At 35.2% G+C, this 22,358-nt stretch overlaps 2 protein-coding genes across 21 annotated transcripts in view; one reads left to right on the forward strand and one right to left on the reverse strand.

Moving 5' to 3' along the window:
- LOC147410986 (Transducin/WD40 repeat-like superfamily protein) overlaps positions 1-22,358 on the reverse strand; it is a 90,526-nt gene that overhangs the window by 4,999 nt on the left and 63,169 nt on the right. The window lies entirely within an intron of this gene.
- LOC147410987 (disease resistance protein At4g27190-like) overlaps positions 5,579-22,358 on the forward strand; it is a 32,905-nt gene continuing 16,125 nt past the window's right edge. Inside the window, exons 1-13 of one of the 20 annotated variants that reach the window (XM_086442761.1) lie at positions 5,579-8,888; positions 8,993-9,111; positions 9,678-9,724; positions 10,265-11,536; positions 11,638-11,740; positions 12,447-12,813; positions 13,759-13,861; positions 14,152-14,277; positions 14,374-14,475; positions 14,922-15,041; positions 15,158-15,298; positions 16,022-16,107; positions 16,196-17,844. In XM_086442761.1, coding sequence (XP_086298887.1) covers positions 5,629-8,888; positions 8,993-9,014 — 3,282 coding nt within the window. In that variant the 5' untranslated portion in view covers positions 5,579-5,628 and the 3' untranslated portion in view covers positions 9,015-9,111; positions 9,678-9,724; positions 10,265-11,536; ... (7 more) ...; positions 16,022-16,107; positions 16,196-17,844. The other 19 variants (XM_086442718.1, XM_086442776.1, XM_086442708.1 and 16 more) reach the window with 19 other exon arrangements.

Consider the following 22,358-nt stretch of genomic DNA (forward strand, 5'->3'; position numbering starts at 1 on the left):
CATCTAAATCATCAATCATAGTCTTATACCTACTTTGATCATCCAACGAACGAGATCGAATCCTGAAATTTGATTTAGCAAATAGAAAAGTGATCCTCAAGTTTCTCGTGAAGATGCATATGTGCAAAGTGCACCTCAATGTGCCCAAGTGCAATACGCATGTGCACGAACGCTGTCACGAGCGACCTCAACAACAAATTATATCCTCTCATATAAATAATTAATGGATCAGGATTCCTTAATTCATGGAAAAAACAAATGATCCCAATCATTTAAATACAAAAATCCAATGCCTTAGACTTATCCTCGGGATAAGTATCTCTGAGATATATGTTATTAAGATACGCATAAATCTCAACTATTGGATATTGCATACACACCATCGAGATCGTATGTGAACATTTCACTACTTCACTTTGATGATTCTACAGATCCCAACCCATATATAAATACAAAAATGCCCTTCTACTTACAAAAGAACCCATTTAACCTAAACATAATAAAAACAAATCATATCTTATATTTTAATTGAATTTAATAAATATTTATTTTACTAAAAAATAATAAATAATATCAACAACTACAACATTATCACAAATTTAGTAGAGAGGTGAAAGCAAGGTAGCAAATCAAAATCAAATATTACTTTAGTGATTCTTTCCTTTCCTTTGGACTATCTCTTGCTTCATTCTATAGATTTGAATCTTTCTTTCATTATATATAAACATGTCGATATACTTCCAAATGCTCATTCTTTGATTGAGGAGATTGGTTATTTCTTCCATTCTTTAATTAAGGTATGCAAAATCATTCATTTATTGTTCTCTTTTTCTTTATTATGTTTTATCGTTTCCATTTAGTATAGTTTTTAGGGTTCATTGAAGATTAAGAAATGGTGTTCTACATTGACAAATAAATTTGTTTTTTTATAATTGCATAATTAGGCATGATTTAAAGCTATTGATATATGCATATATAATTTAAATAAAAGTAGTGGTTCGACTCACCTAAACACACTTTTGTATAATAGTTATTTCAAATTCAATTCTTTGAATTTCGATTCTACCCAAATTCAAACCTGAAAATTACCTGAAACTTTCGGTTCACTTTGGGTTCGATTTTGACCTTAAAAATTTGAACCTGAACCAAGTCTGAGATTTTTGGATTTTTCTCAATTTTAGCTAAACCCAGACTGAATCCAAAAATTCGATTCAGATTTACTGAATGTACATCCCTAGGTAATATATGATTGATAGGTATGGAAAGTAGTATTTTCTCTTTAAAGTAAGAGTGATTTGGAGTGCTCGACCTTGACGCACTTGACATTTCAAGGGGGCAAAACCTTAAAATGATTTCTCCTAATTCTTTCTCACAAACCTAAATCCTTATTTATAATCTACTCTTCAAGGTAAGATAGGGGGGGGGGGGGGGGGGAAGTAAGATGCGAAAGTAATAGAAAACTATTTATTAATAGAGAGCTTCTATTAACACAGCAAAGTTTACTTGTAACACACCAATCCATATATGTGAATTACTGCTAAATTTTTAAAGGTTTAGTGTCTTTTAAGTAAAAATTGGTGTGGCGGCAAATCTTCAAGAATCCTAATGACACTCAGATGGTGAAATCCCTCCTAAATATTGACATATATTTATATTTATTGTGTCCTCTAGCTATGTCATTTCTTGCTAGCTTTCATCCTAAATATTAGCCTTTTATTGTCTCCACTATTGTTCAAAGAAACATTGTCGTAAAAATTAAAGTTTGAATATTGGTGGTAGATCCTCAAATCTTCCTTGATAATATTTTTTTTTTCTTCATGTGAGTAAATTGTTAAATCAAGACTGACGATACTTGTTGAGGTCTGAATCTAAAATCCTAATATGAGAGATTTACCTGGGAGATCTAACTGTTGCACTTTTATTATAAATACTCCCTTGGAGTTTTGACAATTCCAAGGGAGCCTTACTTTATGAAGTTTGTAGAGGTGATTTTTGTGATCACCTTGAGATCTTCTTTTTCCCAATTAGATGACCTGCAACTCTTTGAGATCATTCTTATTCCATTGTGTTTTGTCATGTGTATATCATGTTTTTTGTTAATTCCTAAGAACGACCCCAATTGTAGACGTGATTTTCATGGTCACTTCGAGATCTTCCTACTTTCAATCGGATGGACTGCAACTCCTCGAGATCGTCTTTGTTCCACAGAGTCTCTAATGCCTAAGTTCATTATAGAGAAAATTAGATAGAGCTTTTGTGTTGAAAAATTGTGTACCTTTGATATGGGGATCCTCCTCTATTTATAGAGATGGAGTTTTCATTTTGCACGCTTTCCTACGTTATCTCCTTCTATTTTCGGATAAGAATCGCATGAGAATCTTTTTATAAGAGTCCCTTTTAAGTCAGTCGCTCAAATCCTGAAATCTCAAAGATTAGAGTCCTTTCCACTTACGGATCCCTGTTTTCTTGACCTCCGTCCAAGCTCCTTCTCTTGGTGAACAATCGAAGCGATTGTACTCACACATGTCGGAAGTATGTTTTCCGTGATGCCTCTTATTCTTTAGTGACACGTGTCGTTATCTCATCGATCAAAGAATTTATCCCTCCACAAAGTTTGTTACCCACCAAACCTCACTTTACAAAGTTTGTTACCCAGCAAACCCTGGGGTAGGATCCACATCATAAAATTCAAATTTATGGAGTTATTATGTATTTAACATACTTTGGAGTGGATTCTAACCCCCATCAATTTGTGTCATCTAAAAACATGTATGATGCCACAGGGTTGTTAAGGACAAAATTCTAAGAACTTTCAAAAAAATTGAAAAACAAAGGTAAATTTTTACCATTAAATTTTAGTTTTAAGTTCGAGAGTTCGTTAACCATCCATTTTCAACACTAATGACCAAGCTCTCAAAAGTTTTTTTTTTTTTTTGAATATGAGTTTTCCCATGAAACCTAGAAGGCTGTGTTCTTGGATTGCTAATTTAATAATCCATAGGGGCCAATGATCCTCAGTACGATTTGAAAATTTACTAAGTTAGTCATAGTAGCCTAATTCATAAACTAAGTTTTGCTCATGTAACCAACTCGATAACCTAAGGGGTTTTTGTAATAAAATTGCAACAAAAAGGTCTGCCCGGTAAATCTCTCTTAATATATTATATTTTTACTTCTATAACTAGAGAAGCCATAATAAAGTGGTTCGACTAAAGTGTGGAAAACAAAATTTACCTCCACATTTGCATTTGACCTTATATTTTCAAGGTTATTTTTGTCAAATTTAATAAAATTTCAATCCCACCACTCCTAAAATCACATTACTTAATTTCTTAAGGTCACATTATATTAAAATTTTTGTTAATTAATATTCTAAAATTGTAAGAAGCCTCATATAATCCCATGACCTGTATATCTATGTTAGTTTTATAAAATTATAAAAATATCCTTTTATTTTTTTTCTTTAAAATTATTCTATATTTTAAATTATAAAAAAACCTTTTATAATATATTAAGGGTATGTTTGATTGCATGGAAAGTCACTTTCCATGGAATTTGAAATCCATGGAAAATTAGTTGTGGAAAATAGGTAGGGTTGGAAAATCAAATTCCATTGTTTGATTTCGCATGGATAAAATCATGGAAAAATATAAGAAAAAAGAAAAAGAGGAGAAGGAGGAAGAAGATGATAGGAGGGGGAGAGGAAGAAGAAGATGACGAGGAAGAGGGAGGGGGGAGGATGTGGCGACGAAGGTGGCGGCCATGACGACGGCGACGGTGGCGGCCACGACGGCGACGAGTACGGTGGTGGCGGCCACGACGGCGACGGCGGCGGTGACGGCCACGACGGCGACGGCGGCGGTGGCGGCCACGACGGCGATGGTGGCGGCGACGACGGCGACGACGGTGGAGGCGACGACGGCAACGACGGTGGCGGCGGTGACGGTGGCGACGGAGGTAAGTGAGGAAGATGGGAGGGAGAACGTGGTGGTAGTGGTGGCGGATGAGGTGAGGGATGGAGAAGAATGAGAAGAAGAAAGATAGTAGGTGGTCGGAGACGGAGCCGATGGCGACGGCGATGGTGATGACGAGGTTAGTATAATGGTGGTGGTGGTGGTGGTGGTAGTGGTGGTGGTGGTGGTGGTGGTGATTGTGGTGGTGGTGGTGGTAGGGAAGAATTGGTGATGGAAAATATGGGTGGATTTCATTTTCCCACCCATATGGGTGGGAAAGTGAAATCCATGATTTAGTGGACTTTTTGAATGGGGTGGAAAATGAATTCCATTTCCATGTGCAATCAAACACTTGAAAAATATCATTTTCCATGGAATTGATTTTCCACCCTATTTTCCATGTGCAATCAAACATACCCTTAAGTGATAAAATATATTATACATCGAAATTTTTTTCTAAGCATGCGTAAATCCTAATTTTTGTAAAACACAATGCATTTGCACATGTCACTCACGAGTTAGTATATATAATATTAGAGTCGCGATAAATTGATTTGAAAAAAGCCACTCGAAATGCACTTGTTGGCATGGCATGTGCGCAAAACCATAAATCTTTTTCTCTCAGATACACAAGGAAAAAAATCTACGATTCCATACATACATCCACTTCGATGAGTGAATCTTGAGTTAGTTTATCATTGGTCATAATATTTAGCAATTATATATATATGAAAATTAATAATCTTTAAAAAATATTTATTTATTTACTTTTTGCTTTGCCGGGCCGCACGTACCAACCATCTTTAACTCACATATATGACGATGGAGATGAGTGTGGTTATCAACATCATCAAACTGATTTGATCTATATATGTCAGATTTATTAAAATATATAAATAATTAAATATAATTGTAAAACTCGACTTGAATGGTCCGTATTCGTTATTAGGACTATTTAGTATATATTCTCAATAAAGAGTCCTTCACAGTCATTGTCCCAAGTTTTTTTTTTTTTTTGGTCGCCTTCTCTCAACTTGGGCAAGAGTTGTAGATGATTGTTTTAATCATTTTGTTTGTCTCGTATAAAATAATAACATGGAATTTTATAGTTTTAAAGTCTTGACTAATAAAGAATCTTGACATAGGAAATTATATTTGATTTCCCATGTTTTTGTATTTAAAATCTGTTTAAAAAGTTGATCAATTGATGGTTGAATTGCATTATTGTTAAAATCGATGATGGCTTCAAATGACCTTTTGAACCCAATTTGTTACCAATTCTGGGTTCACTATTGATTCAGTCTGGATAATTTTGACATTGGTTATCATTTTCTTAGGCCTTGCCATCATCAAGAAAAATCATTTTCTTATATATATATATATATATATATATATATATATATATATATATATATATATATATATTACATTACTATATATTTTTTGTGTCCTCTAAGGCCTGTTTCTTTGCTATATCATTTTATTGATGTGTTTTCTTATTACTTGCTTGCCCACAGGAAAGACCATTGTATCAAGCAAGAATTGAGGTACACTAGACAATCTTTCTTCGTTGTTGCGTTATGTTACTGGTAATTTTGTTGCCTGATAGTACGCAATTGTTTTAGTTGTTGCCCTTACAATACATAAATTCAACATTTGCTTCGCCTAGAAAGCTATGGAATTTCTTGTTTCAATTGTAACTGAAGTGGGAAAATGTTTATGGTTTCCCATTGAACGCCGAATCAATTATTTGGTCTATTATAAGACCAATATTGAAAACCTTAGAAATCAAGTGACAAATTTAGAAACAAGGAAGAAAGACATACAAAATAGGATCAATGAATCTCTTCGAAACCTCGAAGAACCCATTGAAGAGGTACAATGGTGGCTCAAAAGAGCAAATGAGATTGCACTTGCTACAAGAAATGTAGGAAGAGAAGAAAGTGAGAACAAGAAGTGGCTCAAGGGATTGTGTCCCGATTGGAGCTCTCGTTATAGGGCCAGTAAAACAGCAGTAAACAATGTAGTTATTGTCGAGAAACACCTAGAAAAAGGAAACTTTAGCAAGGTGTCACGTGTTTTACCTCCTCCAAGTGTCGTACCAATGCCTAGTGATTATGTGGAGGGCCTTAAACCCATAGAGCATGCATTGTATCAGCTCATGGAAGCATTACGGGACGAGAGAATTAGAGCCATAGGAGTTCATGGAATGGGGGGTGTGGGGAAGACTACTCTAATGAAAAGATTAAACAATGAACTTGAAAGAAATAAAATGTTCGAGAAAGTTATATTCGTGATTGTTTCCAGCAACCCTAACTTGGAAAGAATCCAAGATGAGATGGCTGAGAGGTTGGGCTTTAAGTTTGAAGATCAAGAGCGTTCTCTACTTCCAAGGGCTAACAAGGTGTCCAAGGGATTGATGCTGAACAAAACAGTTCTCATAATATTGGATGATGTGTGGAAGATGCTAGATTTATATGCTATAGGAATCCCTCGTGAAACTGATCATAGGGGTCTTAAAATCGTGGTGACATCTCGAATAGAAAGTGTTTGCGTCCAAATGGGCGCACAAAGTAACATTAAATTGGAACCATTGTCTTATGATGAATCATGGATCCTCTTCAAGGAAAAAGCCGGCGATGTAGTTGATTTTCCCACATTGCAACCTATTGCAAAACTTGTCATGAGTGAGTGCAAAGGTTTGCCATTGGCAATTGTAACTGTTGGATTGTCTTTGAGAATGAATGGGGATAGTATTATATGGAGAAATGCACTGAGGAAACTACAAAATTCTATACTAAGTGAACAAGAAGATCATGTTTTTTCATCTTTACGATTTAGTTACGACTTCCTAAAAGGTGAAGATGTCAAATTATGCTTCTTGTTTTGCTCCCTATTCCCTGAAGACGAAAACATTGATTTAGAGTACCTATTGTGGTACGGTGTTGGGGAAGGTTTCTTGAAGGTGGACAGAATTTTGGAAGATACACTGGATGAAGTGTATTATATTGTCTCTAGACTGAAGGATTGTGGTTTGTTGTTGGTTGGTGATTATGATAACAAGAAAGTGAAAATGCACGATGTCTTACGAGATATGGCCATAAAAATTTCAATGGGTGATGAGCATGGATTTCTTGTAAATGCTAGAATAGGATTGGAAGAGTGGCCTGAGTGCAAAACCATGAGAGAATATAAGAGGAGTTCATTGGTGGGCAATAAAATTACGATGGTCCCTGCAGAGCCAAAGTTTCCCAATCTCCGAACTCTATTATTGCAGAAAAATCGATATTTGGAAGATATTCCAGATAATTTCTTCAAATGGATGCCCTCTCTTCTAGTTTTGGATCTAAGCGACACTAGCATTGTATCGTTGCCCCTGTCACTGTCGTGCCTAACAAACCTTAAGACACTACGTTTGGAATCGTGTTATGAATTAAAAGATGTATCTCTTCTTGGAGGGTTGGTAAAACTCGAAATACTCTGCCTATGTGGGTGTCGCAGTATCTTTGAGCTGCCAAATGCAATATGTGAACTGACCAATTTGAAGCTACTGGATCTGGGAGAGACATATAATCTTGGAAGGATACCTTTAGGGGTGATATCAAAGTTAACTCGTTTAGAAATATTGAACATGCGGCATAGCTTTTCTGGATGGGAATGTGATGTTGGTGGAGAAAATGATGGAGCATTAGCTAGATTTACTGAGCTAGCATCGTTAAATCGTCTGACATCTCTAGAAGTGGATTTGGACAATGAGAAATGTTTATTTGAGGAAATGTCAGATGGCCTTTGGAAAAAATTAAATAGATTCCGCCTTAAACTTCATGGTCAACCATATTATCCTCTTAATTACGAAGGGGCCCTTAGAAAAATGTGGTTTACCATGTTAAGTCCAAGTTTGAAGAATTGGATTAGGGTGCTGTTGAAAAGAACACAGGCGCTATGTTTAGTCAGATGCAAAGATGTGAATAGTATTGAACAATTGGATTGTTTATTTGATAATGATTGCTTAGAGTTTCTTGTTCTAGAAAATTGTCAAGAAATGGAATATCTCATTAATTTTGAGAAAATAGTTTCTTCTCAATCTTCACCTCCATCTCCATCTCCATCTCATCAGTTAGGTTTCTTTGGAAGCCTAAGAGTCCTAAAAGTGTTTCATTGTGACAGATTGGGGAAAGCCGTATTCTCATATAGTTTTCTACGGGGAAGAATGCAAAATCTTGAACATCTAAAGGTGGCTGCTTGTTACAAATTGCAAAATGTTTTTCACTCTCAAGAGAAAGAAGAAGAAGAAGAAGAAGGGCGACATGGGTGTGATCATGATGAACTACTACTACTACATATTCTTCCCAAATTGAGGAAATTAGAGTTGTATAACCTACCTGGATTGATAAATATATGGGGGGGTGGTAGAGGCATACCAATACCAATTGGGAGTTTCAACAACCTCAAAGAGGTATTTGTATGTAGGTGCAACAGGTTGAAGAATGTGTTCACGTTGAGAAATATTTTTGGTGTACTTGGAGGCCTCCAACAGCTTGATTCTTTAGACGTGTTTGAATGCAAGGTCATGAAGGAGCTAATAATAATGGCAGAGGAGGATGAGGATGAGAAGGTGAAAGAAGAAGAAGAGATGGAGATGATGCGTCAGATGAGTAATGTGTTCCCTCGTTTGAGGGTACTGAAGTTACGTGATCTACCAGAACTAACATGCTTATACTCAAGAGAAGGAGGTGGAGGAGAGCAAGGGAACATAGTTTTTGATTTTCCATCTTTGGAAATTATTCAAATTGTTAGCTGCCCAAAACTGAAGAGTCTCCACTTAGGCTCTCATAGCGCTCCCAACTTGACACAATTCAACTGCTCATTAAAAGAATGGCTCCAATTAGAGTTGGACGATGAAGGCATCAGATCAAAACTACAATCTAAGGCCAGGTACGCTCTCTCTGTCTCTCTTTGTCTCTGTCATACACACACACACACACACACACATACATACATTATCCACTTCACTAATCAAAGATTCAAAATGATGTCAGGTTTCAGGAACCTCCATTTTAAATAGAGGAGAAGTTGGGTCCACATGACCTAAAAGAAGATATTGTTTGAGGAAGTGGACCAATTTTATTTCAACTTATTATTGGTTTCTTTAAGGTAGGTAAGTTAGCTATAACATACTATACCTTGTATTATTTTTCTCACTGTATTGTAGAATGGTCTGTGTGAATGTCAAGGCAGAGTATGTAAATTCAATTTTCTTCATATTCTTCCTAATTGGGTCTGGCTTTTAATTCTCCTTCCTAATTTCTACCATTTGAGGTTTGTGAAGAATGTATATTTAGGTCCTACATAATATAGGGTCTTGTTAAGGGCACATGTTAAAGTGCAATGAATACACTCTGGAAATTAGATTTTGTCCCGAAAATGCACTTAATTTTTTTTCTTTTTACCAAAATACCATTACATTCCAATTTCCAAAGAGTATTTATTGCACTTTAACGTGAGCGCTTAGGGCACAGGTCAACAAAATCCTATAATATATGGCTTTTTGGCAATTATTTCAAGACAAGAAGTTTTTTTTTTATATTAGTAAAATTCCTTTTTGTTTAAACAAAATAGTTTCATTTGATTGGTGGCAAACTAGATTTTATCCAAAATAATTTTTCACTAAAAAGTTCTTGCCATTTGACTAGGCTCAAGGAATTTTATTTCATCTTATTTCAGTAACCTTCAACTAGCGCTAGCAATGGGTCCGGTCGTGTCGTGTTGAGGTAAGGGTATTATGAAAATTTACGAAACCCAAACCCATCCCATTTAATAATCGTGGCAGGTAGACGTCAATAACCCAGACCCGACCACATTTAATAATCGTGTTAGACGGGTTGACACTATTATGACCCAAAAATTTCATGTCGTTTTTTAATCATGTTGAGATTGCGACCCCTACCTTCAACAACAAACAACAAACTACGAAAAATGAAATTTTTCATGGAAAATTTTTCTTGAAAAAATAAATGTTCTAATGTGACCATAAGGGTCTATATGTAAGCTTGAGAAACTTTTCAAATATATATATATATATATTTTTTTCTGTTTTCTTAGTTGTTCTGGCATTTTTGACCCACCCACCAAAATTGTAGAAATTTTCTTTTAAAGAAATTTTTCAAAGATTTCATTAAGCACGTTATAACTTCTATTCAATGGGGTGAGTCTTTTATTTTCAGAATCAAACCATTGAATTGAAATTCTTGCCTAACTTACTTGTGTTATCCCACACTACCAGTTCACGATGGTTTCTTTTTCTTGTGCAGATGATTGGCTTTGAAAATGATCCTTTGCTCCTTCAACACTCCGATCACTGCATAGACAACACACTCCTTTGGAGATCCATGGACTGCATGCAATTATTAGGAGGTTATTATAATGATTTCGGCACATGCCACATGCACTTTTTTTCTTCTTTTTTTTTTTTTTTTCATTGGTAGAGTGGAAGATTTTATATGAACCATGTGTAAATAATTCATCTTCCAATATTTGGACAGTAAAAAACTACCGATATGTTATTTGTTTGGTGGACTTCTTTTTCCATGGTTTTTATTTGTGTGCAAGGAAATTTACTAATTTCCGGTATCATGTATCGACAATGATCCTCCTTTTTTATTTTATTATTATTATTTTTTCTTTGTGTGTGTGTGTGTGATTATGTAAGTAATATAACATTTACAAGTTTATGTGCTAGATGATGCTCAATTGAGTTCCAGTAAAAGCTCCATTTATCCTTTTCCATACAAAAAGTTTAAGGTATCTTCATGTTACAAATCCTTTTCCCTACATCTCCTTGCTGCTGCTGGTTTTGGGTAAGGTCTTTATGTACCAATTTAATTGTTAGTTCCCCATTTTTTTACAGGGTCCATGTGACCCATGAGTCAATGAAAGGGTTGGTCCAAACCCAAACATCCTTAAACTCACAGTTGACTATGACTGTTTGCAGTGAAAAGTGGATCCAATTTATATGTGTTTTAATGTTTTACCAATTAATGGCACAAACATAATTCCAGCAGCTTTTTTTTTTTTTTTTTCTTTTTCAGTTCCTCTATCAGGAAAAAAAAACTACCAAGAACAATGCCTATTTTCCTATGCTGAGTTCAAATATGTTGGCGTGACTTTTTTCTTTTCCCTAGCAAACAAGGGGTTACTGGTTATCTAAGGTGAAGGTGGGTTCAACTCTCCTCAAGCCTTTACCAACTTAGCTAAGTGGCACCTTCAATTGTGAGGCTAAATTCTTGATTCTCTCTAAACTATTGAAGCTAGGTTTGGGGTACAAACACTTTAAAGACAACTAATTACAAAGTAGACACCTCCAAAGCTTTTGAATTACTCAACTGTTTTTTTTTTTCTTACATTGCTTTGCCGATTTGTTATCCGTTCTCATTTTATTTTCACTTGCTTTTCAAAGGAAAATGAACTTTAGTGCAGGTTGGAGTCTCAAACAGGGAACAGGAAGGCCAAAAAGATATGGATTTGAGGTGGTAAGATAAGAGTGTAGAACCCGTGATTTGAAACGAATGGCAGTCCATGAAATAGTTGAGATAAGGCACCTTAATGGAAACGATGATATTGTTAAATCAATTTGGTACATTTAAGTATATGATACTGTGTTAATGGGATACACATGATTTGACAGGAATGGCGGGATAAGAAATACATTGGTGGACTCAACGACATGTACTTTTTCGTGAGAGAAGGCGGATGATTTGGTGGATTGATTGCAGCTTCATTTCTTCAAGGTAATATTTTATTAGTCATTTTAGATTGTAATTACTATCTTTAATAGAAAATTAAAAGTTGGATGACGTACTCTGTTTCAATGGTTATGCCCCTTGTTTAAAATAATTGTAATGGAATTGAAATAGCAACTGTGTCAATGAAAAATTGTTGTGTGTGTATAGTCCTAAAAGATTACCATCAACACTGTCCTAAAAGATTACCATCAACACTGCTTATATGTTTTCCATTTAACACTGAATCTCTCACTCCAAAATTGTGAAATCTAAGCTCTAGTGATTGGATTTGAGTTTTCCCCTTTCCCATTGCTACTATTGGATTTTTTTGAAGAATGCATGTTTAGGCCCTGTATGGTTACAGTATCTACATAAGCCACACACCCCTGGGAAGCTCCATGGACTCTTCAAATATTTTCCATGTAAAAACTCTTGATATGTTCTTTTTGTTTGGGGGGGAGGGGGAGGACTTTTTATGCCAATCTAACAAATAGTTTCCCCATTTTTTTATCAAGTTCACGTGACTCATAAGTCAATAAAGGGTTGGTGAAACATCTGTAAGATCATAGTTGGCTATGACTGTTAGTAATGGAAAATGGATCTAGTATACATGTTTTTAAGGTGTTTTTGTTCCTAAATCAGAAATTTTTGTCTACCATACTTATATATATTGTCTCTCACTACAAGACAGTAATTTCCCTTGCTTATTCAGATCATTACAATGATTTCTGTGTATGCACGTTGAGTTTTGCGCTTGGAGGCCTCCAACAACTTGATTCTTTAAAAGTGTACGGATGCAAGGGCATGGAGGACCTAATTGCAGAGATGCGTAAAAGTGTTCCTTCGGTTGTGGAAACTGAGCTTATGGGATCTACAAGAACTAACATGCTTCACCTAGGGCAAGGAAACATTTAAAATTTCATTTTTTGGAAATTATTGAAACTAGAAACTGCCCGAAATTGAAGAAGCTCCGCTTAGACCTCATTGTGTACCCAACTTGAGACAATTCAAGTACTCACAAGAATGATACGAATGGTTAGCGTTGGAAGACGAGGGAACCAAACCAAATTGCAATCCAGGTACTCTCTCTCTCTCTCACACACACACACGCACATTTTTTATTTTTTTTTCTTTTTCTTTTGATGGGTCACACATTCTCTAATTTCACTTTGGTTTCTTCCAGGTGACATCCTATCATGCATGATACCCTATATTATTTCATTCTAGATGTTTGTTTCTAACTTCTATTCAATGGGAAGGGCGTCTAAAAGTATTTTCAAAATCCACCCACCCATTGAATTGAAGTCCTTGCCTAACATATCTTGTGCATTGTCCCACAATACAAGCTCTTAGTGATATCTTTTGCTTGCCAGCTAATTGGATTTGAAGCTGACTCATTTGTTCCTTCAACACTCCTATTATGCACTTTCTTTTACAGTAGAAGATGTTTTATGAACCATCTATAAATAATTCCTCTGTTAATATTTTTAGAGTAGATGTTTTAGGGGGTCCATGTGACCCAAAGTCAATCAAAGGGTTGGCCCAAAAATCCATGAGCAGAGTTGACTATAACTGCTTATAATGGAAAATGGATCCAATTTATGTTTTTTTTTCATTATCTTTTACAATTGGAGACAAACCTAGTTTTAATAAAAAATGATCATACTATTCAGGTGCACCCAAGAAACTAAACTTCAAGGCCGTGGCGTTGAATTTATATTCAATGGAGTGAGTCTCCAAAAAGTACTTTTAAAGTTAACACATTAAATTAGCCTCTTTTTTTTTTTCTTCTGTTTGCCAAGCAGGTTGGATCAGGGATGACTCCTTTGGCTTTTCGCCCTACTAAAGGGAATTCTATGATATGTTTTCGGCTATGCCCTGATCAAAATTTTGTTATGCAAGTCCGTTTCATTTCCTTGTTTCTTTCCATTACCTTGGTTTCTTGCCCGTAAAGTCTCTCGTGATCTGTGATTAGTTACATGTACATTTGTTTAAGGCATTCTAATACATACTTTGAAAACCAGATAATGGAGGGAGTTGATAATTTCATAAAGAAGGCAAGACCCAAAAGGGAATGAAAATACAAAAAACAAAAAACAGTCGCGATGCCCCAACACCATGTCAATGGTGAGTGATACGAGTACCAGATTCTGCTATTTGTTATTGGTGCTCTCTTGTTGCATCTTCTTCACTCAATCAACCCATTTTTTGTGAGGCTAAATTCTTGATTCTCTCGAAACTATTGAAGCTAGGTTTGGGGTTCAAACACTTTAAAGACAACCAATTTACAAAGTAGACACCTCCAAAGCTTTTGAATTACTCAACTGCATTTTTTTTTTTTTTTTGACATTGCTTTGCCGATTTGTTATCCATTCTCAATTTATTTCAGTTGCTTTTCAAAGGAAAATGAACTTTAGTGCAGGTTGGAGTCTCAAAAGGGGAACAGGAAGGCCAAATCCATAAAAGATATGGATTTGAGGTGGTAAGATAAGAATGTAGAACCCTGTGATTTGAAACGAATGGCAGTCCATGAAATAGTTAAGGTATGGCGCCTTAATGAAAATGGTGATATTGTTAAATCAATTTGGTTCATTTAAGTATATGTTACTGTGTTAATGGGATACACATGATTTGACAAGAATGGCGGGATAAGAAATACATTGGTGGACTCAACGACATGTATTATTTCGTGAGAGAAGGCGGATGATTTGGTCCATTGATTGCAACTTCATTTCTTCTCGGTAATATTTTATTAGTCATTTTAGATTGTAATTACCATCTTTCCTTAAATAGAAAACTTTAAAGCTAGAGGACATACTCTGTTTTGATGGTTATGACCCTTGCTTGAAATAATGGCAATGGAATGGAAATAGTGGCTGTGTGAATGTAAAATAGTGGTGTTTGTACAGTTCCGAAAGATTACCATCAACACTGTTTATATGTTTTTCATTTAACGCTGTATCTCTGACTCCAAAATTGTGAAATTTTATGCTTTAGTGATTGGATTTGAGTTCTCCCCTTTCTCATTGCCACTATTGGATTTTTCCAAAGAATGCAGGTTTAGAAAGTAGACACCTCCAAAGCTTCTAAATTAGTCATCTTTCTTTTCTTTGTTTTTTACATTGCTTTGTTGATTTGGTTTCCCTTTCTCATCTTATTCACACATATATACTTTAAAATTATGTAGATTCATGGAGCTGCCGAAGTGGTGCATTTGACATTGTTTAAGGTGCTAACTGGGTGTTCGTTGAGGCAGAATATGCTCCTATCAATGTAATTGCAATTTGCAACTTGGGGAGGCACCCTGGTGAGGACAAACACATTTGAACTCACACATATGGCTGTTATGGTCAGTGAGAAAGCATAGAATGCTCTAATCAATGTATTTCAGTTTTCTTACCACCTCCACTCTTTGTTGTGTAGTTTCTATTGTTTCAGGCATTCTATTACATAGTTTGATAACCAGATAATGAAAGGAGTTGGTACTTTCATAAAGAATGCAAGGCCCAAAATGGTTTGATGAAATTCTGAAAAAAACCACCATGCTATATCACCATGTCTATGGTGAGTGACACGAGTAACATATTTTGCTATTTGTTATTTGTGCTCTTGCTGCATCTTCTTCACTCAATTAACCTTTTTTTGTTGCCAAGATGGGTCCATTGGGCCTTAGTTAGAACTATCATACTCTTTGTTAATCTACTTTGGGCCTCTGAATCTATTTCCACAAGCCATTACTTAGTCATGGCTGAACTCAACTATTGAAAAAGAACTAGTTATGATGTTTGACTCTGCTGAATGAACTCTGTTATAGAAAAAGAAATTTAGCTTGAGTTCTTATGAGGTAGATACATGAATTTTGCTTGGATTATATATGGTGGAAAAAGAACTAGTTAACAGGTCTCTGACTTTGATGGAATGAAACACAAAAATAAAAACTTAAGTTTGAGTTTCTTATGAAGTAGATTCACAATTTTTGTTTTGTTTTGTTTTGTTTTTTTTTGAATTATATATGTGCCACTGAGGTGCACTTTAGGCCCTGCTTGGTACGCTTCAAATCATTTGCATTTGCAAATGGTTTGATGATTGATTTACTATAGCTTGGTGACCATTAGGAAATCTCTTGCGAATCTTTTTTTATGATTGGTTTATCTTTGCTAAGAAAATTGTCATTGTGATTTTGCAAATGATTTGCGGTACTTTTTGTGCTGTAAAACGATGCAATCATTATCATTCTGTAACCAAGCATCGGTAAAATTAATTTCAGAAAATTACTTGCATTTGCAGATTTGCTACATACCAAGCTGGGCCTTGGTGTAGGTTGGAGTCTCAGAAGGGGAAGAAGAAGGCCAAAAAGATATGGATTTGACATGGTAAGAAAAAACACATGTATTGTTAAATCAATTTAGTTCATTTAAGTACATGATACTGAGAGTTAATGGTAGACACATGCTTTGACAGGAATGGCAACATATGAAATGCATTGGTGAAGGATGATGATACTGTGAAATCTAAGCTCTGACAATTGGGTTTGATTTTCTCCTTTCCAATTGTTATTATTGGAGTTTTGTAAGGAATATAGGTTTAGGCCTTGTATGATCATTGTGTTCAAATTTTTTTTAGAAGAGAAAAGTTTCCTTGTAGAGAAAACTAAAGTCAATTGATATGTTATTCAAAAATAGTAAAAGTTCTTACTATTTTGGTACACTTCAAAAACTAAAGTCATTACCCTTTTTTTTTGGAGCTGCTAATGCCACACCAATTCCTATGTAAATCACCAAAGAATTGCAGTCGGTGAGGCATTAGTAAAAGTTGGTGCGGCAATAGTAACTCTGTTTTTTATATGGGTCTAGGCCCAAAATTCAATAAAGGCCATTTCTTTTGTTCCTCGCAATATCAGCATAAGCTACTCTCCCCTTGCATGCTCCATGCAATCCACAACTACTTTCCATGTAAACTCTTCATGTGCGTTCTTTTGTTTGGTGAGGAAGACTAATGCAACCCCATTTACAAGATTGTGTAAAAAGTAAATTCGCTAATTTACATTTCTACGGACATCCCATGAGGAAGCATCTTCCTTCCAATTAATTATAATGGTAGGAGTTGGGATTACACCTTGGTTTATTTATTATGTTATCAGTTCAGACTATATCTTATGTTCGATAGCTCAAATTGCATGCACGACTTCTCTTTGCTGTTGGAACGTAGAAAAAGTACGCATCCAACACCCTATTTGTAACAAAAAAATTATTGAAATTCTTAGTGTACTTATATCATATTTGATATTTTCTGTACAATGGGAAAGGGAGTAAGGATGTAGGGAATGAGGGTGAAGACGTCAACCACTTGATTGGTGGAACTGATGAACCCATCCAATTTAAATGAACTAATACACCGCCAAAAGGCTTTCATCAACAGATGGAAGCAACACAGTGCCAACATATATTTGGTTTAGAGGCTCAACATGTACAGAGAAGGCTTTCTCAAAGGCATTTTCGTTGGAAGAGGGACAAGGCTGGCAATGGACTAGGCACAGACAGACCAACTTGACTCCGGACCAGGTTGGTCCGAGAGACATTTTGCCAATGACTTGGGAGGTTGAGGAATCATGCCACACCTACCATTGCCAATACAATCATCACTTCTTTAGTCTCCTGTTCTTCACTTAGTGACAGAGAAACATCGTACACTCCAAGTTCTTTCGACATTGGAACAAAGCATTGACCCCAAGAATCAATGTTTATAGTTTGTCTCACAATGTTTTGCTCAAGATTGTATAATGACTTTACCTGATCAAACGGCTTTCTGCTCTTTGAAGATCATTGCTTGGAATCTCTTTCCATTCGGCTGAAAATGGTGTTGCTTTCAAAGGAGAAGCCATGCCCCCAAAGTATGACTTGGCTCCCTTTCCTTGGACCCTCTTTGTGGTGCACAGAGAGAACAAATTAGACACATTTAGGGTCTGTATGATTGCAGGGGAAAATCAGCAAGAATATAGTTTTTCCATAAAAAATGAAATTTGCAATGATAGAATTGCACATTTGGTACGAAAATAAGTTTTCCTATGGAAATGGTTTTCCTTGGAAAATATTATCTGGCTAATCCCTTCAAAAAAATGATTTTCTCGTCAAGGCCAGAAAATCCTAATATATGCCCACCTCCAAAACTAAAAACTCACTCTTATTTGACAATTTCCTAGTTGCAATTGAACACGAGCAAACATTTTCTGGGGAAATTATTTTCTCTCTGACCTTTCCCAGATAGAACAAAATGATGGAAAAATACAAAGGGTGGGCCATGGGATATACTTCCTGTTGCGATCCAGCATACTCTAGAAGGGACAGAATTTGAAATTTTCTCTCCAAAGAGCATCTCTCACCAGTCTTGATGCACCAAATGCGTACCTTGCCGTACTCTCTACCGAACAAATTTTGGCACACAAACTCAGCTTAATGAAAATTTTAAGCAACTAATGGTACCTTACAATCCTGTCCACCTAAATCATTTTGGTACGCAAACTCAGCATAATGAAAACTATAAGCAACAAATGACATTACTAATTCAGAAGGCACCTCACATAACAAGTTCCTCAAATGAATCGACTTCAAGTTGTATGCGGGTGTGGGAATTCACATGCCCTTCATAAGATTGAATAGCTCCTCTACCGATCAAGTGATGATCATAGAGCTTGATCTGTATCAACATCAATGATAATGAGTCGAAATCAATAGATTCGCATTTGTGATACATTGCAATGCAGGTGAGTGGTCCAAACGTTATTGTGTTCCATAAATCATGATTTGTAATTTGCACTGGACATACAGCCCCAGTTAGATTCTATATTCAAGTTGAAGGTGCTACAAGAATGAGAGGAAAACCCTAAAGAACATGAACGGAGATAGTGAAAGAAGATATGAACTCATTTTCAATAACAAAAGACTTGCCTCTGACAAGATGGAATGGAGGAAAAGGATTAGTTTTCCTGAGCCAAAATACTTACGACAAGGCTTTGTTGTGTTGTTTGTACTTTAAGAACAGTTTCGTTCACTCACTTTCTGTTTTTTTCTTTTTCTTCTTGTTTTTCAAAAAGCTCTGAATTCAGATAAATGTACAACTACAAGCAGTAACAACTGGGTATAGATCTTTTAGGTGTCCAACTGGGTATGTAGTAGTAGTTCATGATCACACCCATGTAGTAGTATTAAGAATGGGTTACAACTTATTCCTTCATGTAACCGATCCAAAAAATCCACTTATTCCCGAATGTAAAATATGGGGTCTCTTTGTATTAAAGTCTTGGAAGATGTCTATAGATCTTTTATCTTTATATGTGCATCTTTTCTTTCCTATTATTTTTCTTTTTTGGGTTTCAATTTTGTTTCATATATATATTTTTAAAATTCTGAGTTTGCTACCAAGGCGATTTCTTTATGCCCATCAAAGGACTTTGAGATGCAAATCCAAGAGAAGCGATGCAAGAAATTCAGAGGAACTCGTATACTCTATGAAGGCAACCAATGGAAACACATTGATTTCATACTCATACAAAAGAACTATTTCTTGGCAACTTGGATAACTTTCTAGGGAGATAAGGATCTTTACAAAAGGTATTATAAAGCTTTCGTTGCAATCCATATATAGCCGTGAGCAATCCACGTTTGTGATCGAAACTTCTTAATTATCAAAATTTATGATCAAACATCCCTCCATGAAGTGCCAAGGAAACCATTAGCAAGACCCAGAAAATTTATGGAAGAACCAAGTATTAGTGGGGAAAAACCCACCAAGGTTTAGTAGGGAAAAAAGGTGTAGCCTGAATTGTTCTAACTATATTTTTAGAGAATAATTCATTTTATTCTGACCATTCTTTACTTTTTTTGGAGTTTTTTGTCCTACCTTTCATGCAAAATCGATGCCCATTTATAGTTTGTAAGATAACACCATTCAAAGGTGGATGGCCCGCTCTGCTTGGATCGATTATGTTTCGTTGGGCTGATTCAGTCAAATTTTGAAGATAATATAGATGCTTATCGTATTACAAGATCCATACCTAAGCAATTAACCAACATGGGGCTGAATCTTCACACATAATGCTACAGGTACTTTGGGTGTTATTTGCTACTCACCTCTCGAGTAGCAATCCTAAATCTTTCTTTAAAAAGAAGGAAAAACAAGTCCTTAGTTTAGGCCCTTAGTGGCTACGGGAAGTTTAGTTTCTCACTTAAAAATTAAATAATTGTAGCGGTGATTTCCAATGATCAAATCAGTGATAATTTTAAGGGAGTGGCGATTGTGGATATATAGTAAATTGTGTACCTTTAACTCTAAAAATGATCTTTTATGTGATAGTTGTTGCTACTTATTGAACTTCTTTCTTTTGTTTAACCTTTGGCTCTAAAAATGATCTTTTATTTTGGATGATCATTCATCAAACCTTCACTTACGTTGGGACCGAGCAATCTCACTCAACCTTTTAAATACATTTCAATATGGTTTTCTTAATAAATATTAATATTGAAAATAATGCATAAACTACACACGTACACACAAAAAACAAAAAACACAAAATGAAAATAAGAGAGTGAGAGAGAGCGCATTTAAAATTTACTTGATTATCAAAGATTAATAAGAGCTCAAAAAAATGACTTGCCACAAAGTTATGCAAAAGATTATAAGATATTTTAGTTTCCCCCCCACCCCACACCTCAAATGGGTGATGTTAGTGTTACTTGTTCCTCAGTGAAATGCAGGATGAGGTCCAACCCCTAGACTTTCATTGATCCAATCAAACCCTCTGAAAAATAGGTGATATTAGCATTATCCCCCTAGTGAAATGCAAGATGAGGTCCCTCCCTAGACTTCCGTTGACCTAGTCAAACTGTTAATGAAAATAATTGTCTCTTAATAGAGATGGTTAGATGTCAAAAATACCCTTAAGTAGTTGAAATTCCAAAAATATATTTCGATTAAACAACTCAATTTTCATTCAATCTAATCATTCTGAGCATTGTAACTACGAGAACGAAATCGTTCTCAATCTTAGTTCTCATTGATCTCACTAAATGTGGTCGCTCTGAAGCTAAAATTGTTAATTTTTGACCCTATTTCATATTTTTCAACCTAATCTTATCATTTTCAACCCAATCCCATCGTTTTAAACTCAATCCTATGATAGGGCATTCTTTGACCCGGCCAGTGCTTGGAATCTCTACATGCAAAACATTGAAACAAAAAAGCAAAAAAAAAAAAATATGAGAGAAAAACATGAGACATTGAAGAAAATAAAATTAGTAATATCTCTATTGTAAATAATTATATTAGTTTTACTCACCTCCCACAGTAATGAAAATGACAACATTTTTCTTATTTTTTTTTTTTCACGGAGACTTAAGCCTCGAGGTTGAAAATGTTGAAATGAGCTCACCTGAGAGTTTAAAACTCCACCTATTACCCAAAATATCAGATTTTTAACTTGATCACTCAAAATCATAATCGAAGTCGTTAATGGTAGAGCTTTAAAACAATGGGTATTAAAAATAGAACCTTAACACTCTCAGGAACAATCCAATGACAAGGAATACAAATCCTATTTGAAGTATTTTATATTATTGAGAAATGTCAAGTCTGTGTATTTGGATTTATGACTATGGATCTCTTTGTATAGATCTTATGTGACTGTTCAAATAGTCATAATGATTGTTTGTCTCAATAGTCATGATTGGATGGTTGACCCTAGGTTAAATCCCATTGGCCAATGACTTTTGTTGTACATGATTAAACCCCATTGCCTAATGGTCCAACCGGTATTTCATGATCAAACCCCTTCGATGAATAGTATCAGTCAAGCCCATCTAAATCATCAATCATAGTTGTATACCTACTTTGATCATCCAACAAACGAGATCGAATCCTAAAATTTGATTTAGCAAATAGAAAAGTGATCCTCAAATTCCTCACGTGCAAAGTGCACCTCTATGTCCTCTCATATAAATAACTAATGTGTCAGAATCCCTTCACTCATGGAAAGAATACATGATCATAACCATTTAAATACAAAAATCCAATGCCTAAGATTTATCTTGGAAATAAGTATCTCCAAGATAATTATTATTAAGATATGCATAAATCTCAACTATTGGATATTGTATCTCAATTGTTGGGTTCATGTGTTTTCTCATGAGTCAATGGAACCCAATAATACATTAGAAATCTCTAAGATAATAAATCTCAACTATTAGATTTCGTATACACATCATCAAGATTGTGTGGGAACATATGAGTTTCACTGCTTCACTTTGATGAGTCTACTGATCCCAACCCATAAATAAATATAAAAATGCCCTTCTACTTACAAAAGAACCCATTTAACCTAAAAATAATAAAAATGAATCATATCTTATTTTTTAATTGAATTTAATAAATATTTATTTTACTAAAAAATAATAAATAATATCAACAACTTATAACATTATCACAAATTTAGTGGAGAGGTGAAAGCAAGGTAGCAAATCAAAATCAAATATTACTTTAGTGATTCTTTCCTTTCCTTTGGACTATCTCTTGCTTCATTCTTTAGATTTGAATCTTTGTTTCATTATATATAAACATGTGGATATACTTCCAA

The sequence above is a fragment of the Akebia trifoliata genome, chromosome 1 (genome assembly GCF_017979445.1).
Source record: "Akebia trifoliata isolate Shusen 1 chromosome 1, ASM1797944v1, whole genome shotgun sequence".
NCBI lineage: Eukaryota > Viridiplantae > Streptophyta > Magnoliopsida > Ranunculales > Lardizabalaceae > Akebia > Akebia trifoliata.